The 25,999-nt window shown below is 48.0% G+C and overlaps 2 protein-coding genes and 1 long non-coding RNA gene across 9 annotated transcripts in view; 2 read left to right on the top strand and 1 right to left on the bottom strand.

Moving 5' to 3' along the window:
- Nucleotides 1-935: 935 nt before the first annotated feature.
- Nucleotides 936-7,507, bottom strand: LOC114050693. The gene is made up of 3 exons (XR_003570056.1): nucleotides 7,261-7,507; nucleotides 6,728-6,869; nucleotides 936-1,144 (listed from the first exon to the last, which is right to left on the bottom strand). It is a non-coding gene; the product is annotated as an uncharacterized LOC114050693 (long non-coding RNA).
- A 495-nt stretch (nucleotides 7,508-8,002) lies between these two features.
- On the top strand, nucleotides 8,003-15,903 carry LOC114050694 (gamma-glutamylcyclotransferase-like). Its single transcript, XM_027872555.1, has 4 exons — nucleotides 8,003-8,164; nucleotides 10,385-10,530; nucleotides 11,975-12,110; nucleotides 15,197-15,903. Exons 1-4 carry the CDS (start codon nucleotides 8,018-8,020, stop codon nucleotides 15,332-15,334), a joined length of 567 nt encoding a protein of 188 aa, XP_027728356.1. The 5' UTR covers nucleotides 8,003-8,017; the 3' UTR covers nucleotides 15,335-15,903.
- Nucleotides 15,904-18,779: 2,876 nt separating this feature from the next.
- Nucleotides 18,780-25,999, top strand: part of LOC114050520 (nucleotide-binding oligomerization domain-containing protein 1-like) — a 51,231-nt gene continuing 44,011 nt past the window's right edge. For 2 of the 7 annotated variants that reach the window (XM_027872279.1, XM_027872285.1), the window contains exon 1: nucleotides 20,543-20,629. The gene's annotated coding sequence lies outside the window, so the exon portion shown is untranslated. Of the gene's footprint in view, nucleotides 18,905-20,529; nucleotides 20,630-20,960; nucleotides 21,245-25,999 lie in introns of those variants that run through there. The other 5 variants (XM_027872281.1, XM_027872282.1, XM_027872280.1 and 2 more) reach the window with 5 other exon arrangements.

The raw sequence follows: 25,999 nt of genomic DNA on the forward strand, positions 1-25,999 counted from the left end.
CCAGCTCATTTTATAGATGAGGAAACTGAGGCAAACAAAATGAAGTGACAAGGTCACACAGCTAGTGTCTGAGGCCAGATTTGAACTCAGATCTTCCTGACTTCAGGTACTTTATCTACTATGCCACTTAGCTGCCCTAACAAGAAAATCACAAGACTCTAAACTCCCACAATTTCTCTGGTCCTATAGCTTCCCTTAAGGGGGAGATAGGTGTTGTTGTTTTTTTTTAAATAAAACACCCCGTTGTGGGAATAAGATACCAGAGAAGACATTCTCTATCTTGAGAGCATAACCCTTCCCACCCATAGGAGGATGGTGGGTTGGGGGCTGGCAGGGGCAGCTCTGAATTCTAGAAGTCATTGTCTTTCCTCCCAGAGAGGTCTCAGGCCCCTTTGCTTTTAAGTTATGTGCTGAGGAGGATGTCTGAGATCTTTGCCTAACCTGTGTTTCTTTCATCTGGACATCTCTTCCCCACTTGTTCAAGGCTTGGTGTGGGCCCAAGTCACAGTTTAGTTTATTCTCATCAGACCTTGGACAGGAATAGATTACCTGGGGATCTTGAGGCTTAATACTGGTCAAAACCTCTGCCCCAGCTAAAGCTACATTTTAAGTAGCTCCAAGAAACAGAGATGGCCCGGACACTTGCCTTTCATTCTTCCAAGTCAGCACAGCTACATGTGGAGGAGGCCCACAGCAGCTCATTTATGAGAGCCCTGCCACAGTCTTTGCTGGAGGGGAATTCTCTGAACTTTCTTCTAGAAAGATCCTTCTTGTTGGGTTAGTCTAGAAGTAGGCTGGCATCTTGCTGGAGGTGGCATAGAGGCCCAGAGTCGGGAAAACTCCAGGTTTACCCCTACTTGCCTCCTTCAATTAACCAAAATGCTAGTTACACAAAAGACCATCACAAATAGTGAATGGTGAGCAAACTCATTTATTCAAGTACATAGGGAAATGTATATAAACTGAAATACACCAGAAAATAAACAGTGAAAGGGCTTTCCCATTGGGAGAGAGCTCTCAGCTCCATGAAGAGAGAGGCCCTGATCTATCTATAGAGAAACAAGCCTCACATGGTGAAGGGTCACAGTTTCACAGGCAGCCGGATGTTTCTTCTCTTCTTTGTACAGGGAAATGCTCGTGTTCGCTAGATGCATAATAATAAAAGGGAAAAAAAATTAAAGAAATTATTTGGGATAAATATAGGAACTAAATCAAACTTCTTTAAAGTAGAATTTTTTAAAGAAAATAAATGCTTTGTTAGAAACTTAATAATGAATATTAATATAAATGACTAAACATGATTAATATCTATTTATATTTAAATAAATTTATTTCATGCATAAAATAATCATGAAACTATTTCAGTCACTCTTTCTAAATCCCAATCAGGACTCTTTGTATATTCATTTCTCCTTTATTTTTCCTCATATGTGGGCCGAGAAGAATCTTTTTAAAGATTTCCAAGGGGCAGCTAGGTGGTGCAGTGGATATAGCATCGGCCCTGGAGTCAGGAAGACCTGAGTTCAAATCTGGCCTCAGACATTTGACACTTAACTAGCTGTGTGACCCTGGGCAAGTCACTTAACCCCAACTGCCTTGCAAAAAAAAAAAATCTGCAACAAAAGTTGGTTATTTCCCAAGCTAGGTAAAGGGAGTTCTTCCCAAGTATCAACTATCCTATCTACTCTAACCCATAGTCCTGGCACCTAGAAGTAATCACTCTCTCATTCTAAGACTGCTTAAAGTTCACTGTTGCTCCCAAGACTTTCAGCAGAATGGAAAACAATTAAACATGGTACATACTAAGCCCAAAGAGAACAAGAGTTTGTAATAACTAGAGACCACCATTTAATCTGTCCTGTCAATTCATTAGTGATTAAATTTAATTTTAAAAGCTAATATACATTTTAAAAGTACTAAAAATCAAGTTACAGTGAAAGAAAAGTAATTGCTCAATGAACAGACACTCCAAATTGTAAGTCTGGAAGGAAAAAAATTCTTTTTGTAGAAGAATTATTAATTAGTATTTACAGGCACTAAAATATTTTAATAAGTAAACGCCAGTATTCAAATGTTAAAAGTTGACTGGCCTAACAGGATCTACTGGTATTGCTAAAGACAACTGAGTAGGTTTCCATGTGGTTGCCTAATCATGAACCTGTAAACTACTTTACCGGTACTTTGGGTTGGGGGTGGGGTATAATGGACACATGTGATTTCATCATTGTGAGAAACTCCTGATGTGGAAGGGAAGTTTATGTTGCATGATCTGGAAATGGTTGGAACCTGGTATGGAAACCTGGCTCTAGACAACAGGAGAAAAGTTCACTTATCAGAGGCCAGAGACCAAGACCGGGTGGTTCTAGTAGGAGATGGTTGAGGAAGATGGCGGGACAGGAGGCAACGTGATCCAGACACAGCTAGGTGGCCCATGAACGAGACTGTTTCTAGGCGACAGCCGTGTCCCCCAGAGGCACACATTTCTGCTGTCACTGGATGGACCCTACGGGACAGACTTGAAGTGGTAACTGCTGCCTCTTGGCTTTCCTGTGGCGCTGTCCACTCAAGACAAAGTGTGGGATTGGGGACAGCCAGATCGGTAGAAACCCCTCTCCATCCGCAACACCCCGCTTGTTTTCTTGTGACCCGAAATACATTCTTGAAACTCGAGGCCTGCTCACTGAGGTATTCCTGTCTCCATCAAACCCCAGCACACTGCCATCTTGAGCTCCCATCAGGCAGGCCTGATAGACAGAGTCGGAAGTCATTCTCTGGATGTTCTGGAAATTTCTTTTCCATGAGCACACTGCTCTGATACTAGTTTGTCCACTGCCTCGTCACAACAAAGATGAAGACGGATGGCCTTGAGTCATTATGTAACAGGGCCGAGAGTCACAGGACAACCACGAGAATCATTAGATCTTATGCTTCTCTGCCAGACTTTTCTGCAATCCAGCGAGATGACGGACAGGCCAGTGATGAAGTACTTCCCAGCATCTCAAGATCAGACTCAATATTATAAATGTTAGTTACTATGATAATGATGAAAACCTTTGCAGCTGTGTTGTTCAAGGGGTAAGGCATCATGGGAGAAAGCCCCCAAGAGGGTAACCTGGAGATGGGTCTGCAGCTGCCACCTGGATACCCAGGACCACAACCACCCCAGCCATCAGCAGCAATGGCAGAAAGCATTTATTATGCACCTACTATGTACCGGGCTAAGCGCTGGAAATACAAAGAGAGGCAAAAACAGCCCCACAGAGTTTACCTTTTAATGGGCAAGTTCATATCCAAACAATTATGCCCAACATCCCTTCTGTCCTTGGAAGGGGAGACCCAGCTAGGAAGTTTTGCCAGCTTCTGCATTTGTTTTAAGGCACATCGTTAGCCAGATTCAGTTAGCTTGGAACCGTGGGCTCCTAATGCCACTGAAAGGTGAATGCCTGGGTCCTGGGAAACCAGACTGCACGGTGCAATCAACACAGGTGTCTACTCAGTTCTCCCACGAGCAACTCTCTGGTTTCGGTTGCTTCTTTGGACACCCAGAGCTGCTCGGTCAGCTGAGAAGATCCCAGCAATGACGCTAAATAGAGCGGGGTGATTTGGGTCAACATTATCCGAAGGTTTGGGGCTCATACGGAAGAGGATAAGCAGGAAATGAGCGGATGAGGGGGTGGGTGGAGTATTCTACCGGCCAGCTGCCTACCCAGGAGTCTGACAAGGACACAGGTGATTTGTATTCATAACAGGCTCCTTTTAATCCCATATCTCTAGGGAAAGTTAAAAATTGATTTAGTTGTGTTAAATAAAGCCAAAAGGTGAAATTCAAGAGGGTTATTGAAGGAGAAATTCTGGAGCAATGCTCTTCCTAGACGCAAAGAGAAGGTGAATATTCCTAAACCTCTTTACAATTGTGCATGCTACAAAGTTAATAATAGTTAACTATTAATATTAATAGTTACCATAGTGCTTACTATGGGCCAAGTACTGCGCCCACAAGCTTTATGCCCCAGCTGCTAGGTGGTGCTAGCAGAGTGCCAGGTTTGGAGAGAGGAAGACCTGAGTTCAAATCCAGCTTCAGACAATTACTAACTGTGTAACCCTGGGCAAGTCATTTAACCTCTGTTTTCCTCAGTTTCCTCATCTGTAAAATGGGGATAATATTATAGCCTTTATCAGCCAGGGTTGTGGTGAGGATCAAGTAAGATAATAATTATAAAGTGTTAAGCACAGTGCCTGGCACATATTAGGTACTTAATAAATGTTCGCTATATGGAGCTATATATGGAGAATTCACTGAGATCCTGGGGGAAAGAAGTGAGGAGGAGGTTATCTGCTCCCTCCCCTCAGGGCATTCCTTAAGTGTCCTTCAAGGTCTTCTCAGTCAGTTGCCAGAGCCCAAGATGACACTGGACCACAGTAACGGATATTCTGGATACACTGCTTAAACCAGCCATAAGCCCACCTAACACAACTAGGCACTTAATCTTTTTCCACCTTGCCCACAAGGGTATCATGAGACTGGGCCCAAAGCCGTACTGAAATCAAACTGTCCTCCACATGGATGGCAATCCCCCGATCCATTAAACCTTGAAACAAGCTTCTACTTTCTAATTTTTCGGCCTGTATGTTTAAACTGCAATATGATTTCCAAATGCCTGATGGACATCATGGAGACTGGAAGCCATCTGATAAAGCTACAACCTTCATCAAGTGACTTTAAGATAGCAAGATGTGAGAAAACGAGTTTGAGAAGAGAAGCTTGAAAGAATCAGTGAATAAATAAGACATTTAGTAAGTGCTTACTATATACACGGCTGGGGACACACATAGAAAAGTCAGCTGCTCAGAGCTCTCCAGGAGTCCCTATTCTAACGCCGACACAATCCAGAGGGAAGGCTTCAGTCACAAGTCACTAAGAAAGGCTCTCACCATGTTTGCTTTTCTATGAACATGGAATCAAGGCCAAGGAATTCTTCCAGCCCAGGGCCCTCAGCGGCCCTCCTGGGAAGCAGCCCCCAAGGAGAGGTAGCCTGAACCTGCTCCTGCAGGGGCTGCAGACACAGTCACTGAAGGCCCAGAGAGGTGAGTCCTTGCCACCAAAGTCCTGGGCACCGTCAGATGGTTCAGCACCAGAAACCGAGAGGATCTTGGAGTAGAGATGACACTGAGGACCGTTTGCTTTGCTGCTGCTGTCCCCAAGGACCATGGGACCCCTCCACCTGGCTGCCTAGCGGTGGTCTCCCCATTCGCTCCTGGAGAGAGGGGCAGTATCACTTTTTCTCAGTGCAGGGATTTGCACAGAGTGATCAATCAATGAATATGTATTAAATGCCTACTATGTGCCAGGCACTGTGCTAAGCACTGGGGGTACAAAAAGAGGCAAGAGACAATCCCTGCCCTCAAGGAGCTTACAGTCTAATGGAGGAGACAACAAGCCAACATGCTTATACAAAGCCAGCTACATGCAGGAGAAATAGGAAATAACCAACAGAGGGAAAACACTGGAATTAAGAGGGGATGAGGAGGGCTTCCAGTAAAAGAAGGGATTTTAGTTGGGACTTAAAGGAAGCCAGGGAGGTCAGTGAATATTTGTTGTTCAGTTGTTTCAGTCACGTCAGACTCTCCATGAGCCCATTTGGGGTCTTCTTGGCAGAGATATTGAAGTGGTTTGCCATTTCCTTTTCCGGCTCATTTTACAGATGAGGAAACTGAGGCAAACAGGGTAGAGTGACTTGCCCAGGGTCACACAGAGAGTGAGTGTCAGGCCAAATTTGAACTCAGGAAGATGAGTCTTCCTGACGTCAGGCCTGGTGCTCCCATTCATTTGTAGATCTGGCACTGAAATGGGCCTTTCTGAGCCAAATCCCCTATTTCATAGATGAGGAAAATGAGGCCCAGAGAACTGAAGTAAGTTTCCCACGTCACTCAGGTACTGTAGCCTGAAGAAAGAGGCCTGGCCTTTGAGGCAGAGGATGGTTTCCATTCTAATTCTCTGCCAGTGTCTTCATCTCTCTCACCCCAAAGGTCCTTCAGCGGCAAAATGAGGGGCCTCTGCCTGCCTCCAACATCCCTCCCAGCTCTAAACCCCATGAACTCTGAGATGAATTGGAAGAAAACTAACCCAGCTGGCTCCATCCTGCCTCTCAGCAGCCAACCAGTGTCAGGACAAGGAGGCTGGCTTGCTGGAAGTCAGAGGAGACCCGGCTAAATAAATACCACTTCTAGTGGGCTTGGTAAGAAGAGGGGAGGAGGGACCCCAATCCAAATCTGAAGAGCCAGGCAGGGGGCCTTGGGAAATGGGAAGACGACTCCAAGTTTCCCTTTTGGCAAAGTGAGGCAGGAGGGATGGATGGGCCTAGAGTCAGGAAGACCTGAGTTCAAATTTGACCACTGACTCATATTAACTGCATGACCCTGGGCAAGTCATTTCCCCCCTGCCTGCCTCTGATGAGTTTCCTCATCTGTAAAACAGAGACTGTTTCACATTTGTCTTTGCATCTAAAAGCCTGCTGATTTATTGGTCTCCCCGTTGCTTTTTAAATTTTAGATATTTCCATAACAACAGAGGAAAGCATACACTGGGATACTATTGACCACTTGAAGTGTCTGGGATTTTGGAAGTTTGATTATTCTCTCCATGGGTGCAGGCAGCAACCCCTCTACAACCTAGCGGGACGACTCTCAGGAACGCCGGGGCCAAAACAACTCGTTCCCCTGGACCAACCTGGTGATTTTCCGTCTCAGACAGAGCCAGGCAGGCCCTTGGACTTCAAAGTTTTTGTAGCCTGGGGGGGATGGGAGGGGCTGTCAGACGCTGAGCCCCCCAGCCCCGCCTGAGGGCGCAGGTGTGGGAGCTGCTGGTCATTCTGAAAAGGATAAGGAGCAAAGGATGGGAAACAAAGTCTCCAAGGCGCCTATCCTAGGCTTTCAAGCACAGCAGATGAAGGCAATGGAAGGGGGTGTGTCATGCAGGCACTAACAAGCACCTTCTGTCAGGTGCGTTCTTGGTGCCAGACACTGTCCTCACTTTCCTCATCTGCGAAATGGGGGCTGGACCAGGTGAGCTTGAAGGTGCCCTGATTACGATGCAGACCACAGCAACAGTTGCCTCCTCCCCCGCCTCTGCAACCCTCCCTCTACACGGACAGCCCCTAAGGAAGCATCTGACCCTGTCCTTCCGCTGGTTCTCTCCTCCCCCGATACCTTTAGGATAAACCACAAAAGGCCTGCTCGGCATCTAGTCTGGTTACCCCTTACCACTCCCCACCACATTCTTCAGTCCAGCCAAACGGGCTTTATTGTGGTTTTCCATACTCGACACGCCATCTCCCGCCTCCGCGCCTTTGCAAAAGCCTCTCCCTCGTGCCAGCTGTTGTTTTCCGTCAGCACCTTGGAACTTCACCTCCTTTCTCGGTTCAGCCCGAGGGCCACCTCCTACACGAAGCCTTTCGGAGTGCCCCAGTTGACTCAGCCCGCCCACGACCTCGACCAGACAGCTTGGACCAGCGCCCGGGACCGCCTGTCCTGCTCTCCTCCCCCCTCTCCCATTTGTCGGCGTTTCCCTGGGCGACCACGTCACTCCACCCACCCACCAATGGAAGGAGAGGAGAGGCGGGGCCTCGGATTCCTTTGACCAATCAGAAAGCCGGTCGAGGACAGCTGTGTTTGGGAGCTGTTAAAAGAGCGGGCCGGGAGTTCGGCGAGGTAGAAGGAGGAGCCGGCGCCGGATCGGCCAATCAGGGGGCGCTGCGCAAAGGAGCCGAGGGCCAGCGGCCAATCGGGGAGGCGTTGCTCTCGGTCCGTCGTGCCGCTGGTCCCGGGCCGGGAGCGGGCGGCGGAGCACCGCGGGCGAGGCGCGTGGGCGCCGGGAGGCCCCCGGATCGACCCCGCCGGGGAAGGGAGCGGAGGCGCCGGCCCGGCAAGGAGGCCCGGCCCGGCCTGGACCGTGGCCCGGCCCTTGGCCCGGCCCTTGTCCCCTCCCCACGCCGGCGGCCGCGCATGCGCCGAGCGCTCCATGGAGTCGTGGGGTCTGGCGGCGGACGCCGAACCCGGGGCGTTGGGGGAGCACTTTCTCTACTTCGCCTACGGCAGCAACCTGCTCAAGGAGCGGCTGCGGCTGCGGAACCCCTCGGCCCAGTTCATCTGCGTGGCCCTGCTGCAGGTCAGGGAGCCGGGGCGGACAGGCGGGGAAACTGAGGCACGCCCCCCCCTCGCCCTGCCGTCGGGGCATGTGGACGGGGGCAGTGGTGCTGGACGATGGTCGTCGGACCGGGCGTCCACCCGAGGTGCCGGAAGGCGCGGCCGAGGGTAGTACCCCAGCTGGGCTCAGGAGGATCCGAGTTCAAGTGCTGCCACTGGCCGGGTCGGCCCGGGACCCCCGGCCTCCCTCCCCCTCCGCCCCTCTACCGCGAGGGCGGATCGGGGGTCCTCGTCTGTGAAATGGGATCAGAACCCGTAGGACGTAGTGTAATCCCCGTGGCCGGGCTCGACTGGAGGAGGGATGGACGCTTGCCGGACACTTGCCGGACACTGCCTCCTGCGTGGGGTTGGGGAGGGGGTGGTGCGAGGGGGGCGCACCAGCCCAGCTGTGTTAAATGAGGCGAGCTCCGAGGTGCCCGGAGGACCCTGACCCCTGCGCGGCTGCCCAGGGTGGGCCGAACCGGGCCTCCATCAGAGGATGGCCAGACAAGAGTCCCTGGCCGGGGTGGGGGGAGGGGGAACGCCTGCTGGCCTCTGAGTCTTGTCCGATCCGACCGAGACCCAGCCAAGCTCCCAGGATCCTAGAACTAGATCTGGAACTGGAAGGGACCTTATGGGTCCTCCTTTGACAGATGGGGAAACTGAGGCCCAGAGCATGGCCGTGCCCAGCTAGTCGGTGTCGGAGGTGGTATACAAACCAAGGTCTTCCAGACTCCTCCGGGGCCCTATCTACCTCATGCGGTGCCCAAGGTCATGGAGGTGACCAGGAAAAGGGCTGTGGGCTCCACGCCTCCTACTCCTCCGGCACCTGGCCTCTGTGATGCCGCCACATCAACCCTGCCTGAACAGGAGTTACCCGGGGCACACTGCTACACTCCTGGGTGCCCCATTTACAGATCGCAAAGTGACCCGAATCTAAGGGTCACCGGGGCGTTGGTCCTGGCGGTGTAGTGTAAGGTCTTGGCGTGGGTCAGGCACCCAGCCACCTCAGCCTTGGTGAGGTGTTCTAATGGTCCCTTCTGTTGGAAGGGGGAAGGGGATAAGTGTTTGTTAACTGCCTACTACGTGCCAAGCACTGTGCTAAGCGCTTTACAAATACCTCATTTTGTCCTCACGACAACCCTGCCAGGTAGGTGCTGTTATTATCCCCATTTTACTGCTAAGCCCAAGATCACACAGCTAGGAAATGTTTGTCAGCATTTGAACTCAGGTCTTCCTGGCTGTTCCAGGCCCAACACTACACCCACTGCACCACCTAGCTGATGGAATCATGTATTGTCCTTCTCTTGGTGACCCAGAGTTTTTGAAGTCACCCTACTGGCCCTGTCCAGCCCTATTTATCTAAAAAAGGCTTTGGCTGTGGCCTGCCAGGAACTGTCATTGGAGGACCAACCAAGGCACATCACCAGAAGGTGGCCCCCAGGTGTTGAACATAAAAAAAGTCACTCATGACGTTGCCTATTAAAGTGGGGACGTGTTGTGATCTGGGAAGTGTCTACACATCTGTGAAATCCCAGATTTAGTGATGTTAAAAAGCTACTTTGCAGTCTTGTAGCAGTAGATGACCAACAGAGTGAGGTGTGTGGTTGTGTGTGTGAGGGGGAGAGAGAAAATAGGGTGACCACATGGGCCAGCAACCCCTAATATGATCGACTTTTCAAATATCCAATAGACCAGATGAATCTAGTTTTGTAAGGTCCAGCAGAAATCCTATGTGATAACTAGATCTGTGTCCACCTTTCCAGAAAGGTCTGGCAGATAACTAGCCAGCTGAGGACAATTGGTGGCCGATTGTGACAGTCTTTGCAGGCTGATTGTCAGTTACACTGGTATTTATTCAGAGTATAGGCACAAAAATCCACTAGGAAAGCGAAATCTTTAGAGACACGAATAAAGGTATTTGTATGTTTAGCTAAGGGTTTGATGGATGGATTGTGTATAGAATACAGAACCTCCTTTTAACGCAAGCCTCTCTAGGGGAAAGAACAAAGCAGACCAGTAGGGAATTCCTTGGATATTAAATGACCCTAAAAATGGAGGAGCCTACAGTGTTTGCCATTGATGAGACAATGCTCATTAGTGCGTTTTGTGGATAGGACAGCCTTAAGAGGAATCTTGATACTGAGGGGATCTTGGAACACAACCAAAGACTGATCATAATTGCACTGGTTTTCCTTTACAGGATTTCAAAGTTGACTTTGGAAATTATCAGGGTGTAACAAGTACCTCTTGGCATGGAGGTATAGCTACTATTGTTCAGAGCCCTGGAGATGAAGTTTGGGGAGTCGTATGGAAAATGCACGTGAAAAATATAAGTTCTCTGGATGAGTAGGTGACTCCTAATTACACTTTAAATAATACTAATTTAGAAAGAATATGCTTACGTTGGGTTCTTAATGGTGCTTAGCCCAGTGCTTGGCATACATCAGGCACTTAACACATGCTGTTGACTTCTTAATGCTATGTAGCGTTAAAAAAAAAGAAAAAAAAGAAAGAGGAAAAAAGAAAAGAAAATACCATGTAGCATCTCAAAGTGTTGTTTTTTTTTAATTATAGGGATGCTGGGCCTGCTCTATTTAAAATTATTTTAAACCAAACTTAAACCAAGGGGTTGATTTTGTTTTCAAATGTCTATGATGTCCTTTGCAATTTATCAGGCTTGTTCCAGCAGAATGTAATTTCTTTTTCAGAGCCCTTGGAGGGGAGACCCTTTGCAGTTTCTGGCTCATCTGAAGATAAATGCCTTTCTTTCTTTTTCTTTCTTTCTTTTTTTTTTTTGTAGTCATTTGACTTTTGGAAAATAAATACATATCTAGAAATTTTTTACTTTATATTCTGAAAAATGAATATTTTAAACATAATTTGTTGCCTATTTCTTAGAGATTTCAAAAGATGCCCTAGCTTTATTGGGACTGTTCTTATAAAATGCCATTTAGTTCTGATGGGAGAGGTCTAGAACAATAATGTAGTGATCTGAACTTGAAGGGAGCTATCCTTCTTTATGTAATTAGTCCTTTCTGAACTCTGTTCTAGTGCATATGGTAGCATCATCTACCAAGCTGGGGTGGGAGAGGGGCCCAAGAGGAAAAGAGGAACGGATTAACTGTTCTTGAGAAAGTGGCAGATCCTTCAGTGGGAATTAGAGACGTCTTTTTCTCTCTCTCTCTTCAGGAGAGATAGACATTTTTGCCAAGTTCCATACATTTACTTCATAGCACAGAAAGGAATAATATTGCAGGTGTGCATAGATTGAAATAACTACTTAGCAGCATGGTGTTGATATATTATTTTTCTGATAAAGAAGCTGAGTTACAAGTGAAGTTATATTCATTTGCAGGCTTACCTGGTCTAAATGATTTACTTTTAAGGTTGAAGGCCGCTTATCCCATTAGTCCAAATTACTTCTAAAAACATTTAGAACATAAATGTACCAAAAATGCCTTGAGCAGAATTCCTGAACCTGCAATCTGTGAGCTTTTTTTAAAAAAAGTTCTGATCACTATCTAGCTATAATTAGTTTTCTTTTTAATCCTTTGTATTTTATTTGATGTATTAAACAGTATGGCTCCGAGAAAGGGTCCATAGACTTTCCCAGATTGCCAAGGGGTCCAGCACACTCAAAAGATGAAGGGCCCCGGGCTAAAAGAATCAGTGTTTTTTATACAGTTGGACTTTCATTCTATGTGTGTGCTCCACCTTGAACAAAGGATCTTGCAGAATACATGAAACTGGGGAAATCCACTTATAGGGAACATCTGGTTTTGGGTTTCAGACAAGAAGGAGTTGGAAATGGAACGTATATTCCAATAGAAATTGAGGTTCGCAGTCAAGAAGGGAAAGTATTAACCTGCCGAAGTTACCAGATGACAGATTACGTCCCTGCGGCCCCCTCACCGCAGTATAAAAAGGTAAGGAGTGGTGGAACTCAGACCTTCAGAAAATATCTGTTTTGAAAGAAATCTGATTTGTTTTATGGGGAAACTTGTCTCACTCGAGTCAGCATAGTACTGTGGAAAGTGGGGACGGTTTGGAGTCCAGGACATGGGTTCACATCCCAGCAAGAAACTCTGCTACTACAACTTGTGTGTCCTTAGGAGATCACTTACCTCTCAGGTAGGGTTGGAATAGATGAGATCAGAAGTCCTCAACAGCTCTAAATTTATTATCCTGTAAGCGTCCATTTGTCATTGGAGAAATGGAGAAAAGAATTTTCAGTGTTGTTTTGGGTTTTTTAATTATGTTTTGTTTTGTTCTGGAAGCAGAAGGGAGTAAGCCATCATGTATGGCCTGCTATGTGCTAGGCACTTTAGATTAATTTCATTTGATCTTCACAATCACTGTGGGTCGGCGGTGCTATCGTTATCTCCCTTTGTGGGCAGCCGGTGTCCCAGTGGTTAGAGCACTGGACCTGGATTCAGGGAGAACCAAGTTCTAATCTAGCCTCGGGCACTCACTAGCTGGGCGAATCACTGTTTGCCTCAGTTTCCTTATCTGTAAATGGGGAAAATAACAGCAACTCCCTCCCAGGGTTGTTGTGAGGACCAAATGAGACGATATTTGTAAAGCATTTAGCACAGTGCCTGGCACACAGTAGGCACTATATTAATGTTAGCCATTATCTAACAGCATTATTGGAATTATAAGGTAGTTAGCACAGCTTCGCTGGGCACATAGTAGGTGCTATCTAAATGCCCACTCCCTGATCTGCCCCCCATGCTTTTCAGCCCTCCAGATCTTTTGGTTTTTGCCTAGAGTGAAAGTTTACAAAATGTGGTGAGGCAAATCTTATTGAAAGGAAAAAAACATATTTTAGGACAGTAAATATCTCTTAATTTAAAAAAAATTAATTTAATTTAAAAACTAGAAATATAACTACAGAACACATTTTATTTACAGAAATAAAAGAAGACAAATTCTTATGTGTTCTGAAAACACAAATTGATTTTTACAATGGGAAACTTCTTTGCATAGGTGGTGACTTTGGGCGTAGAGCATTGTGTCCTGCAGGACTGAGTTGCTGTGGGTTAGTTTGATTAAGTTATCCTCTTCCTCTTTCTTTTTTTTTGGTGAGGCAGTTAGGGTTAAGTGACTTGCCCAGGGTCACACGGCTAGTAAGTGTCAAGTGTCTGGGGGCAGGATTTGAACTCGGGTCCTCCTGACTCCAAGGCTGGAGCTCTGTCCACTCCGCCACCTAGCTGCCCCTCCTCGTTTTTTATTGTTATAAGAGAAGGCTCTGTGGGTGAGGAAGAAGGGAAGGGACATATTTGAAGGTGAAGGTCATAAATAAAGATCATATCAACAGTTTTTTTAAAGTTTCAAAATATTAATGGAAAATGTGATTTCATTTATATTATGATTCCAGAAAGACATTTTCAAGGAAAAATAGTTTTCTATGAGCAGAACATATAGGTTCCTGCCAAGTTGTTCTCCATCAGCCATGGCCAGCTAAGTGCCAGGCTCAGAACCCAGGCTCCTCTCTGACTGTTCCCTCTCATTTCCTCCCCACCCCCACATCCAGTCAGGTACTAAATCCTATTGATTCTGCCTGTGCTGAATCTTTAATATAGATACATAATTTAATATAGATACATATAGATATATGTATATTTTATCTATATATATGATATAGATAGATATATATATAAAAGATATATAGATACATAATTTAATATAGACACATAATATGGAAATACCAAGGTTAGCCTATCATTACCAGTGCACCTGCCAGACCTCTGCCCAGTGACTTTCAATGGCTCCCTATTACCTCCCAGAAGAAAAATGAAGCCCTTATTTTTGGCATTCAAGGCCTGCCTCTGGTGTAATTTAAACTGCTCTTCTTCATGGACTTTCTTTCTATGCAGCAAATATTGGGCAAAAGATGTTAGTGGGTTAATAAGTTGGGGAGCCTATAAGCACCAGACGGATTCTAGATACATCCTATGTTTGTGACAAAGCCACGTCTTTCAAGGTGGGTCTTTGTATACTGACCCTGAAACTAGGGACGTCATTTCACCCATCTGATAGTTAAATGTTATAACCATTTAACAGTCGCAGGGGGCTATCTCCAGTCGTCCTGAGTGCATCTGGCCACTGGGACCCCGATGGCTCCAGAGGAGAGAGTGAGGCTGCTGACCACACAGCCCTCCCTCACCTAAATCCAGTTCACTTGTGTGTCATGGCGTCACCTCCCTCATATCATGGTCCTCTTTAAGGAGGAAGGACAGCCGGCAACAAGACATAGTACCGGGCAGCAGGAAGTAAAGAAGACCGTGTCTACTTAAAGCTTCTCAAAGAGACTCCACGTGTAATTTCTCAGAGCTGGACAGTGACGGCAGGACGAGGAGGGCCTAGATGCTGGGTCTCTGCAAACCCAATGGGGGAAATGACCTTAAGCAGCAGAGGTGTTTTGGCAATGCTCTCCTCTGTTTCTGACCCAACTAGGAAAAGTCTTTTGTGCATTCGCACCCTCTTGGAGTGTGAGCTCCATGAGAGCCTGGACAGTCTTAGGTTTTGTCTGTGACCTGCACTGCACCTTGCGCAGAATCAATGCTTGAGAAGTGACTGGGTTTGAATTGAGTTTTTTAAAATGCTTTGTGGATAGTTTTTGCCTTTCCATCGCTTTCATTTCCCACTGTATCCATCCACCCACCCCACAGCAATCCCTTAAAACAAAAAATAAAAAAAGGAAAAGCGGGAAAAACCAGTTCAGGGAAATTAACCCACATCTTAACCAAATCTGATGATAAATGCTGTGTTTGACACACAGAATACCCCTCTCCCTCCTCTACATCCTTATTTGTTTATACTTATCCTTTTTGTTTTTAAATGCTCAGTGTATAAAACAAGGCATTTTATACTTTGCATGTAGACGCTCATTTTTTTTAAAAGCCTCCGCTGCATAGTATAATGTTGGCCCTACAAATACAATCACCCCCTGCCCGTCCCAGCCGACTGGCCTTCTGAAACCCCTCTTTTGTTTTCCATCCATTTCCAGGTCATCTGCAGGGGTGCCAAACAGAATGGCCTGCCCTCTGACTATCAGAGGAAGTTAGAAGAAATTGAAACGAATCACTACAAAGGACCCGTGAAGGTATTTGAGGAAATTGAAGCCATCATCAAAGAACCATTATAGCAGAAGTCCACTCTGATTTTAGACCATATATCTAACCCGATTTTTTGCCTCAATTTATTTTCATTACTGTCTCTCCTTGCCACTTTTGCATTTTTTAAAATATTTGATAATATGAATCCCAAATTGTCCATAGTAGCATTCAGGTGATATCACTGCATTAATATATTCATAACCATTTTCTGAAATGCTGCTACCCATTGGTAGTTTCTTGTTTCTAGCTTTCTGCGGGGATTGGGGTCAAGGCTAGGCCATAACAGTTGTGAGACAGTGTAAGAATTGTGCCTGGTGAAATCCTTCTTTGGACAGAGGCCCTGATTTTAGGTGTGGACTGACGAGAACGAGGCTCACCTGCGACCTTTCCCCAAAGTACACCTGGGGGGGGGGGGCTGCTGCCCTTTGTTTAGCTAGGGTGGGGAAACTGGAGATTGCTTGAGCTAGATGGTGATTTGGTAATAAAATGAATGTGAATGCTTTGTTATTGTTAGAGGAATAACTGTACCTCGTGGTTCCGCGTGGATTCTGCTCTTACACCAGATTGGAAGAAGTAAAAGTTTTTATCTGAACCATCAGTGCCCTGTGTGAGAAGGTTCCTGGTTCCTCATCTTTTCACCATCATTGTCTTGTGTTCCTTTTTCATTTATTTTATTTTTTTTTTTTATTTTTTATTTTTTTTTTAGTGAGGCAATTGGGGTTAAGTGACTTGCCCAGAGTCACACAGCTAGTAAGTGTTATGTGTCGGAGGCTGAATTTGAACTCAGGTCCTCCTGACTCCAAGACCAGAGCTCTATACACTGTGCCACCTAGCAGCCCCGTTGTGTTCATTTTTCATTGTGTGTGTGTGTGTGTGTGTGTGTGTGTGTCCATGAATTAAGCAAGGCTTTTGAAAGCCCAGTTGACAAGGTTGTGAAAAAAAGGGGGGAGGGATAAAATGCTCCCTCATGGAACGTGAAGCTGAGTTCTTGGCATTCTAAGAGCTCGATAGAGAGCTGCCCCACCCCCACCCCCACTCTGATCTGCTCGCAGGCAAATCACTGAACTTTCCTTGGCCTAAGCTTCTGCATCTGTAAAATGGGGATCATAATAACTCCCACCTCCCAGGGTTGTGAGGGTGAGAGGAGGTAAGGGGAGGCACTGTCCAGTTGGAGCCCCAAGTTCAAGGCCACTGAGCGTTGACTTTGTCCCCGGCGAGCCACAACCTCTCAGAGCTCCAAGCAACTCTGTGAGGCTAGATGTAGAAGAGAAGGGAGGAGCTCCCTCCTCTGGGAGTTCCCTTCGTATCCCTGTGAAATGCTGCCTTTTCTTGAGGAAGGACCGCTCATTCCAACAGTCGCCCTATCCCATGGTTTGTTTATGTGGAGAAATCGCCTCAGTTGCTGTGGAGAGTGGTCATAGGTATTTAAAACAGGCCTCTGACCAAAGAGAAATCATGTGGGATCAACATTCCAGAACTGGAAGGGTCCCCCGAGGTCTCGTACAATGCCCCTTATTAAGCAGATAAGGAGACTGAGGCTCCATGTGGCTCGGGCGCTGGAGCTGACAGGACCCTCCGGAGTCCGCTAGTCTAGCCTCATTTTCCTGGTGAAGAAATCCAGGAGTGCACAAAGTCAAGTGACTCCCCCACAGTCACTCAGATAGTAAATATCAGAGAGGGCGTTTGAGCTCGTGGCCCCTGACTCCAGCTCCAACCTGAGCACAGGCTTTCGAGGTCCAGCCGTTGCATCTCTGGCAGGAAGATGAGCCACAGTGGCTGCACAGACCATGCTCTATAGCCTTCCGACCAGATAGTTGACCAGATGAGTCAAGCCTCTCCCACCCAGCTGTGTCGTCAGTGCGCGAGGACCTGGCTGCGACGCTGCTGTGCATACTAGAAGGCCAGTCCCGTAAATTAATTCCACCACAAACAACTCTACATCACCCCAACAGTTCCCAGTGGGGCCACTGACCCTCACTGTCCAGCTCCCGAGCCCCGCTTTGGAAGGAGCCCCTTCCCACATTCCTAGTCGCTACCAAAGTAACCGACGTTTCCAAAGCAGAAACAAAGCTGATGGTTATTGCTTTAGGACACCTTAAACGAAGGCCTTGGAGATCTTCAGACAGCTTTGCCCCTTACAGATTTAAGGAACCATTAAAAAACCTAAACCACCAGGTTTCCGGCTTTACTCTTCCATAAAAGGCCATTTTAGAACTGTTCGATGTGCCAGGGCCTCTTATCCGGGGGCCTCCTAGTTCTGCATAAAGGATGACCCTGGTCCTGCTTTGTTTGGAGCTTCAGATAAGGATTAGCTGCATTCGGGAATCACTGTATTAGGTTTCCCTGCCTTTTGTGCCAAGAAGTTCAAAATTTGTTTTGTTTGTCCTGAAGTCGTAGGGTTTGGTACTGGATGAGACCTTGGGAATCTAGTCAGTCCCCTTCATTTTACAGATGAGGAAACTGAGGCCCAGATTGGTGGAGTCACTTGTCCAAGGTCATACAGTCAATAATTCGAATTCAAGCAGGAGTCAGAACCCAGTTGCTGTGACTCTGACTGAGGGGAACACCCTCCAACTCTGCACTCCATCTATAGGCTTGCCTTTCTTTGCATTAGTGAAACGCTAATGGTCATTGTAATAGGAATCGAACTTTAGTGTGGATTTTAATTTTTTAACTTTTGAAATCTTTAAAAAAAAGGTTTTGCTCTTATTAGTGACCCATTAAAGCCAGAGTCATGCAGACAGCCTTCGACGCGGTCTCAGCCCTGATGCTTGCAGAGTGGCTGAGTGACAGCCTCTCTGAGCCTCCTAATAATGCTCACATCTATATGGTACTCTAAGGATCACACTGTATTTTACATAATTAACACCATAGATTAGATTTAGAAGAAACATCATGTAGTCTAACACCTCATTTTACAGATAACTTGCCTGAGATCCTGCAGGTTGTAGGAGGCAGAAAATGTGAACCCGACACTCTGAGGTTTGCAGGGAGTTTTTACAAAAATCTCATTTTGTTCTCACAACAACCCCAGGAGGTAGGAGCTATTATGATCCCCATTTAACAGATGAGGAAACTAAGGCAGTCCAAGGCCTGACTTGCCCAGGGTCACACAACTGGTGAGAATCGGAGGTTGGATTTGAACTCGAGTCTTCCTGACTCCTGCTCCAGTTGGCTACTTAGAGGCCATGGTCATGGTCACCCAGCTAGAACAAGTCAGAGATGGGGCTTGAACCCAGGTCTTCTTGACTCCAGCCACTAGGCCAAAGTGTCCTCTCGCAAATATTTTTATTTTTGCAATTTTTTACAACTTTCATTTTCCCTCACCAATGTGGAACCACAAGGTACACTTACTCCTGTGACAGTAACAGAGCATTCACAAACTCTGACTCCTCCCCCCTTCCCCTCCGGGCACTCCCCCACCTTGGCTCTTACGTTCCCTGGCCTACTTCCACAGGATGCCCCTCCCAGCATTCTACTCACTGCTACTGCCTTCCTTCTGAGGGTTCCTTCTATTGATTCTGTATCTGGCAGTCAAGTCATTAAGTTCGTACTATGTGCCAGGCACTGTGCCAAGCGCTGGGGATACCAAGCAGAAGGTGAGCAGCCCCTGCTCCCAAGGGGCTTCCAGTCTCATGGGGGAGAATCACCAGAGGGAAGACACTAGAATTAAGGGGGATGGGGAAAGGTTTCCTCTACAAGGGGGATTTTAGCTAAGGCTTAAAGGAAGCCTGGGAAGCCAGGAGGAGGAGATGAGGAGAGAACATTCCAGGCATGGGGCACAGCCATGGCAAGTGCCCAGAGTCGGGAGGTGGGCTGCCTCCGTAGAGGGACAAACACTGAGTACGACAGTGGCACAGAGAATGTCGGGTCGGTGTGAGGTGTGGGCAGGTTGCGAGGGCTTCGAATGCCAAGCCAAGCAGAGGAATCGGTGTCTGCAGGAGGCCACAGGGAGCCGCTGGGGTTTATTGAGTTGGGGGCTGGAGGCGGGGAGCATGGTCAGACTTTTGCTTTGAGAAGCTCACAGTCGGCTGAATGGAGGCTGGGAGAGTGATGGAATGTGTGAAGGACGGGTGGGGAGTGACTGGAGGCAGGCAGACCCCGGCTTCAGCCCAGCACGGATTGGGGTGGTCCAGGCTGAGCATCGGAGGACAGGAGAGGGGCCAGACTCCAGGGGACGTTAGCAAAGTGAACTCAACCGGCCTTGGCAGCACGTTGGACGTGGGGATGGCAGTGAAGGATGCCCCCGGGGCTTTGAGTCTGGGTGACGCGGAGCTTAACGCTGCCTCAGCATTAATCGGGAAGTTAGAAGGAGGGGAAGGTCTGAGGGGAAAAGAAATCGCACATGGACGTGGGTGTTTCCCGTGACTCCTCCATTAGAATGCGAGCTTCTGGAGAACAGGGAAAGTGTTTTTACCTTTCTTTGTAACCCCAACGCTTAGCAAGGTGCCTGAGACCCTTTAATGCGTACTTGTCGACTTCCTCATCTGCAAAATGGGGGTGGGAGTGCGGAGCTTTACTTGGATGGAATCTGACGTTCGGTTCAACCCTAGAGTTTCGTGCAGCACATACCACATTACACACCCGTAGCACCCCCCCCCCACCTCCGAACTAAGGGGAGGGAGGGATAATACCGGTCTCCTATCTTATCAGTCCTTAAGGACGCCGCTCGTCCATCTTTTCATCCGGGTCAGACAACTTTTAAGTGCTATGCCCCGGTTTCTTCTGGCCGACCCCCACTTTGCAAGTTCCTTGCTGACTCCCCAGGGCCTTCATGGCTCATTGCAAAAGAAAGGTGCCATGGGCACCCTTGGGGGCCCCGTGGTTTGGCCTGGGCCGGCAGGCAGCACCCATCCCCCAACCCTTAGATGCTTCAGGGTAGGGGGGCAGGAGGTGCACCGAGGACCCCGAGGCGGTGCCGCGCGTCAGGCTCCAAGCCCTTGACCCGCCCCTCGTCCCCTCTCCTCCCCCACCCCACTTCCGGCTCTCAGCCGCCACGGCCGCCGCCGCCTCCAGTAGCTGGGGGGGCCGAAGCTGCAACATTGTAGCCACTTGCGGCGCGTTCCCGGCGGCCCCGGCTGAACTTGGCCGGCGTCCGTGCTCTTCGCCTCCAGCCTAGGGCGGCCGCTGGGGCTCCGGCTCTCTTCCGGGCAGTTCGGAGGCTGGGGCAGCGCGGGCAGCAGCGGGGCGGGGCCAGTCCGGTGTCCTCCCCACGCACGTGGCCAGTCCCAACCGGGGTGCCAGCGTCCCCCGGGCCTCTCCGCCCTCCTCTCGCGGCTGCTCGGCGGGTCCTCCCCTGATCCTCCCTCCCAGGTTCGTAGGACGTAAGTACCCTGAGCTAGGAACCGGGCCCTGGGGGCTCCGCCGGCGGCGTTTCTAGGGGTTCCTCGGGCTTCAGATGGGGCACGGGGGAGGGAAGAAAAAGAGGGGGCAGGACGCCTGATCCAGCCTCGCCTGGACCAGCCTGGGACCGGACTCGCTGGAGCTAGCTTGCTCCTTACTTTGCTGGGTGGAGGTTTCAGTGCTCACCCCCCCGGTTGGTATAACTGTGGGAGATGAAAAAAAGGGGGCGCGAGGTGGGGACGAAATAGACGGAAGCCCCTTAAGAGAGCAGCAGCCCTACTACCCCGGCGTCCCGCTCCTTGCCTTTCTCAGGGTTGGATAGCCGAGGGGGTCTCCGCCTGTACAGTCCCTTCGGCTCGCTTGGCTGTGGGATGGAACGGCCCGGTTGTCTCGTAGAGTTCTGAACTCCTCCGGTGACTTCACCGCCGGAGGCTGCGGGCGGGGAGACAATGCCTGGCAGAGATCCCTGGACCTTGGATCCAAAGAGCAGAGGATGTGCGGGGTTTGGGAGACAGTATGGGAAGAAGAAGGAATTCTCGACAGAGCCCCAGCGGGCCACATTCACATAAGTGCAACCCACCCTTGAGCACTGGAAGGTAAAGTCGGAAAAGTCCCTTTTCTATTAGGTGGACCAGTTTAAGGATGAAGCTTGATGATGTCGGGCATGAGGAGGAAGGGTGTGCGTGAAATTGCTACTGGGCTTTCTTTCGAAACGTGATTCTAGTGCTTAGAAGGTTTTAGGTCCTAAGACAGAGCCGGCAATTTTTCAAATGGACTATTTCTCAGGCCTTGCTCTCGCCCTGTTGTTACTGCCTCCTTTCATGCCAGATGCCAACTGTGGGATCTTAATTAAAGCCAGGCAGATGGGTGGTTGGCAGAGGAGAGAATGACTATCCGTACCGAGAGGCCAGACTCCGGGTTTTTATCTGTCCTCTGCTGTTTGCTACCTCTCTGACCTTGGTGGGCAGAACAGTTCCCTGGCCGGGGCAATGGGTTGGGCATGGGAGTACCCGGGTTCCAATTTTGGCCCTGCAGTCACCTGTATGACCACAGGCCAGTCGAGGCTCCTCTGACCTCGCCTTAGAGAGAAGTCAAGGATGAGTTCTCCGATAAGAGCTAAGGGAAGGGCAGCAAAAAACGGGGCACCAAGAAAGAGGAGAGTTTCAGAGCTTAAAATCGGGACTAGCTCTTACTTTCGTTTTGGAATTTGGATTGGAGCAGCTAGCCAGAATTCTGGACAAAGGTTTATTTGGGGGCCTTTCCCCAGGCATTTTTTCCTTCCAAAAATCTTTCCCTGGAAGCCCGTCTTCCTTCTATATTTCTTACCCCTTTGACCAAGGGCCCTCTGCATCATTTCCTTTTCTTTCTTAAGGTTTTCTGGTTCCTTGCCACGTGCTCGGTCAAGGGAAGCCTTACCTCCATGCCCCTCACCCCTGTGGGGCTTTACTGGAGTGGGACTCAAGTGGCCTGCTTCCTCTGTCTGCTTCAGCCCCACCATCAGATTGCCCTGATGTCCCCAGCTCACCCTGCCCCCAGGAAAGTAACTTGTGTTTACCTTCTATTTGGTATGAGGGGTGGACAGCCCAAGCATAATGGGAGAACAGGGCGGTGGAATCTGAGAGTCCTGCCCCTGATGTATCCCCGGGCAAATCACTTAACCTGGACGTACTTCAGGCAATTCCTCTAACACTAGACAGAGAAGGGGAGGGAACAAGCATTTATTAAGTGCCTACTGAGTGCCAAGTATTAATGCTAAGCACTTTATAAATAAGATGTCAGACTGCATAGATAGGAGTTTCCTATGTCAGTAACTCACTGGTTCAGTCCCTGTACACCAATATTTTACACATTTATATCTATGCATGTTGGCTTCTTCAAGTGAATATCTCACTTTTACCTTTATGTCCCCAGGGCCTGGTGTATAGTAGGTGCTTGATAAATGCTTGTTGATTATTTGGTTGTTAATTCTTCTGCAGCCAATCATTCCCCTCCTTTGGCGGTGGGGGGGCGAGGTAGAGGGAACAGGCATTTAATAAGCACCTGTTATGAGCCAGGCACTGTGCTAAGTGATTTATACATATTATTTCATTTCATCCTCACAACAGTCCTGGAAGGTAGATGCTGTTATCCCATTTCACAGTTGAGAAAATTGAGGCAGGCAGAGGTGACGTGACTTTTCCCTGTGTTTCAGATATAGAACTCTTAGAGTTTTGGGGTTTTTTTTTAAACTCTTGAGCACACCTCATCTTGAAGATGGGCTTTGGGGAAGGCAAGGGCTGTTTGGAGGGACTTTTGATTCATTATTATTTATTTATTTATTTTTTGGTGAGGCAGTTAGGGTTTAGTGACTTGCCCAGGGTCACACAGCTAATGTCAAGTGTCTCAGGTCAGAATTGAACTCAGGTCCTCCTGACTCCAAGGCCAGTGCTCTATCCACTGTGCCACCTCGATGCCCCTCTCTGATTTATTTTGAAATGGATGCCAGCTCTTGATCCCCCTGTTTGGATGATGACCCTTTTACGCTGCCCCCTTCCCCAGCCAGGCTCTGGGAGCCAGAGCTGAGCCAGTCTCCACCTTCAGAGAGCTGGGCACGGCAGGTGTAGGGTGTAGGAATTCTGTAGCTGAACCTTTCACCCGCACACTCCTGCTTAGTGACATTCATGATTAATAATTGTGCCTAAGAATTTCTTTACTAGTGGCTCTGTTTGTGTTAGAAACCCAAGGAGTGAGGCACCGATCTTAGACATAGCTTTCCTGTTTGGTCATCTTTACTTGAGTCAAGCAACTGAAGCCAAGTCTCCTCCTCTGCCTTTAAGACCAAAGGATCCTTTTGAATCCAGTTCATAAGCATCTGTTAAGCACCTACCATGTACTCTGCCAGGTAGTGGGGTTGCAGAAATGACAAACCATATTGTATCTGCCCCCAGCTAGTTTATAATCCAACCCCAGGAAGGATTGAATGGGGTATTCCAGTGGGAAGTGTACTCTTTCAGAGGATCAGTATTCAAATCCCCCACCTGCCCGTGTGATCTTAGGCAAGTCTGTGTTGGACCAGCTCACAGGACCATAGACCTGGGACTGGAAGGAACTCCAGAGATGGTCATCCCTTTGTTTAACAGATAAGGATGCTTAGGACTAGCAAGGGCCTTAAGTTCTACCCACTGGAAGACTCAGAGGTAGGATTTGAACACAGCTCCTCTGGGTCCAGAGCTCATGTTCTCCCACTAAACCAGGCTGCTCAATCCTTCCTGAGGTTGGAGGATAAACTCACTGAGGGCAGGAGCTCTGTTTTTGTTTGTGTGTTTGTGTGTTTGTTTGTTTGTTTGTTTTCCTCGGCTTGTGATTTTATTGGTGTAAGGAACTGTCTCTGAGGACTCTCTCTCCACTAATGCTGATCTTTTCTGCAGTTTATAGTTGCAGTGGGTTCCCCGCTGAGGGCCATGGAGAGGATCCCATGGCTAATATGTGTCCGAGGCAGGCCGTGAACCCAGGTCTTCCTGACTCCAAGGCTGCCTCCCAGCCCACTTCTCCAGGATGTTTCTCTCCAGTAACCTTGCAAATCCCTTCCAATTCTCAAACTACCATCTCAAACAGGTTTTGTGTTGCAGATTTCTTTTGCATTTTTTTTTCCTTTCTGGGGAGTTTAGGCAAGCTGTAGAATTGGGAGGATTAAAAATGCCATACATGCAGAATTCTTATCTTGCAAAGGTTGGGCTGTAGGCTGTTATCATAGTTTGTAAGACTACTGTTTTCTCTTCTGGGCAAACTGAATTGTTTGTAATATGCAGTACCTTTCTTTCCACTGCCTTCCATGAAAGTCTAGACTTGTCTCCTGCAAAATGCCTCTTGGGCTCGTTATATGCTGGTTTGATGACAATCGTGCCTTCCTGCCTTGACTCACGTCTTAGGAGGAAAGGAGTCTGAGAAGTTGACATTGTGGTTAATGAATGCTTATACCCACTGCCAAATACTCTGACTACTATTCTCCTGGCACTGACGATAGACTAGAATTTGCAAGAACTCTATTGCATAGAAGAACTTTCCGCCTTTACATGCCCCTAGACCAGGGGATGCAGAGATGGCTGGCTTAAGGAAACCACTCACACTGTCCTGTTTGTGTGATCAGTTAGGAAGTGCATTGGATTTGGGGTCAGCACAATGGGAGGAATGACATTTTAGATACACGAAGTGTGTGGATGGATTTCAGGGCATCTGGGAACTTGACTGGGCTTCAGTCATAAATGTAGGCAACAAAATGGGGTTCGGAGAAGGGGTCTAGAGGCTCCAGACAATTGCCAAAGGGGTCCAGGACACAAAAGAAGATGGTGAAGCCTGCCTTGAGAGGGAAGATCCCACAGGTCCGTTCTTGCTCTAAATCTTTAGATCTCAGAGAAAGGAGCTAACTAGCCTCCCAGTCATTGCTTCCAGATTCTCTCCAGGTCCTCAGTGGTCCAACAATTTCCCACCTCCCTTGGAGCATCTTCCATTATCATTTCCAAAGCACTTTCAAAAAAACCAAAAACAAAACATGTTCATTACTCAAAGCCACCCTGTGAAGTGGGCAGGGCAAAGATGAGTGTCCTAGTTTTACAGGAGAGGAAACTGAGCCTCAGGGAGCAGGAATGACCCATGGAGGATCACAGAGTCAGGAAATCGCAAAGTCACGGTTCAAGGCCAGATCCTGGGATTCCAAGTCCAGCGTTCCCTCCATTCTGCTGTGAACGAATGAATGAACAAATGAATGGGATGGATGGATGAATGAATGAATGAGTAGTTACATAGCATTTACTATGTGCCAGGCTCTGTGCTATGCTGGGAATACAAACACAGAATGGAGAGGTCTCTGCTCTCAAGGAGCTTATATTCTTATATGGGAAAACATGTCCTGAGGAATAGTGTTCCAGGAAGTCACAGGGATGGTGACTGAAACTATCGAGTAATTGGCTGACATGTTCTCTCCAGGAATGATGATAGAGTAATAATGTTGATTTGATTTCTGAGCCCAAAGCTAGAGATGGAAGGTGGGGTGGGGATGGGCAGGATTCTGCAGCAAGCTGGGCAGGATGGACAGAGGGAGGGTACATGATCACAAATAAGTGAGTGAGGATGGCAGCAAAGTCCAGGAAACTGTCAAATTCATCTGAAAGAAATGAGGTTAGGGGAGGGACAGCCCAAATTATGTGGCGATAGTGGTTGGTTTTGTTTTTTTCCCCGCAGAGTAGAGCTATTTACTATTACTGAGTTGAGTGTATCTAAATAGGGAGGAAGAAAACAAATATTATTAAGTGCCTACTATATACCAGGCATTGTGCTAAGTGCTCTACAAATATTATCTTTGATCCTTAGCAACC

The sequence above is a fragment of the Vombatus ursinus genome, unplaced genomic scaffold, assembly GCF_900497805.2.
Source record: "Vombatus ursinus unplaced genomic scaffold, bare-nosed wombat genome assembly UNPS02014799.1, whole genome shotgun sequence".
NCBI lineage: Eukaryota > Metazoa > Chordata > Mammalia > Diprotodontia > Vombatidae > Vombatus > Vombatus ursinus.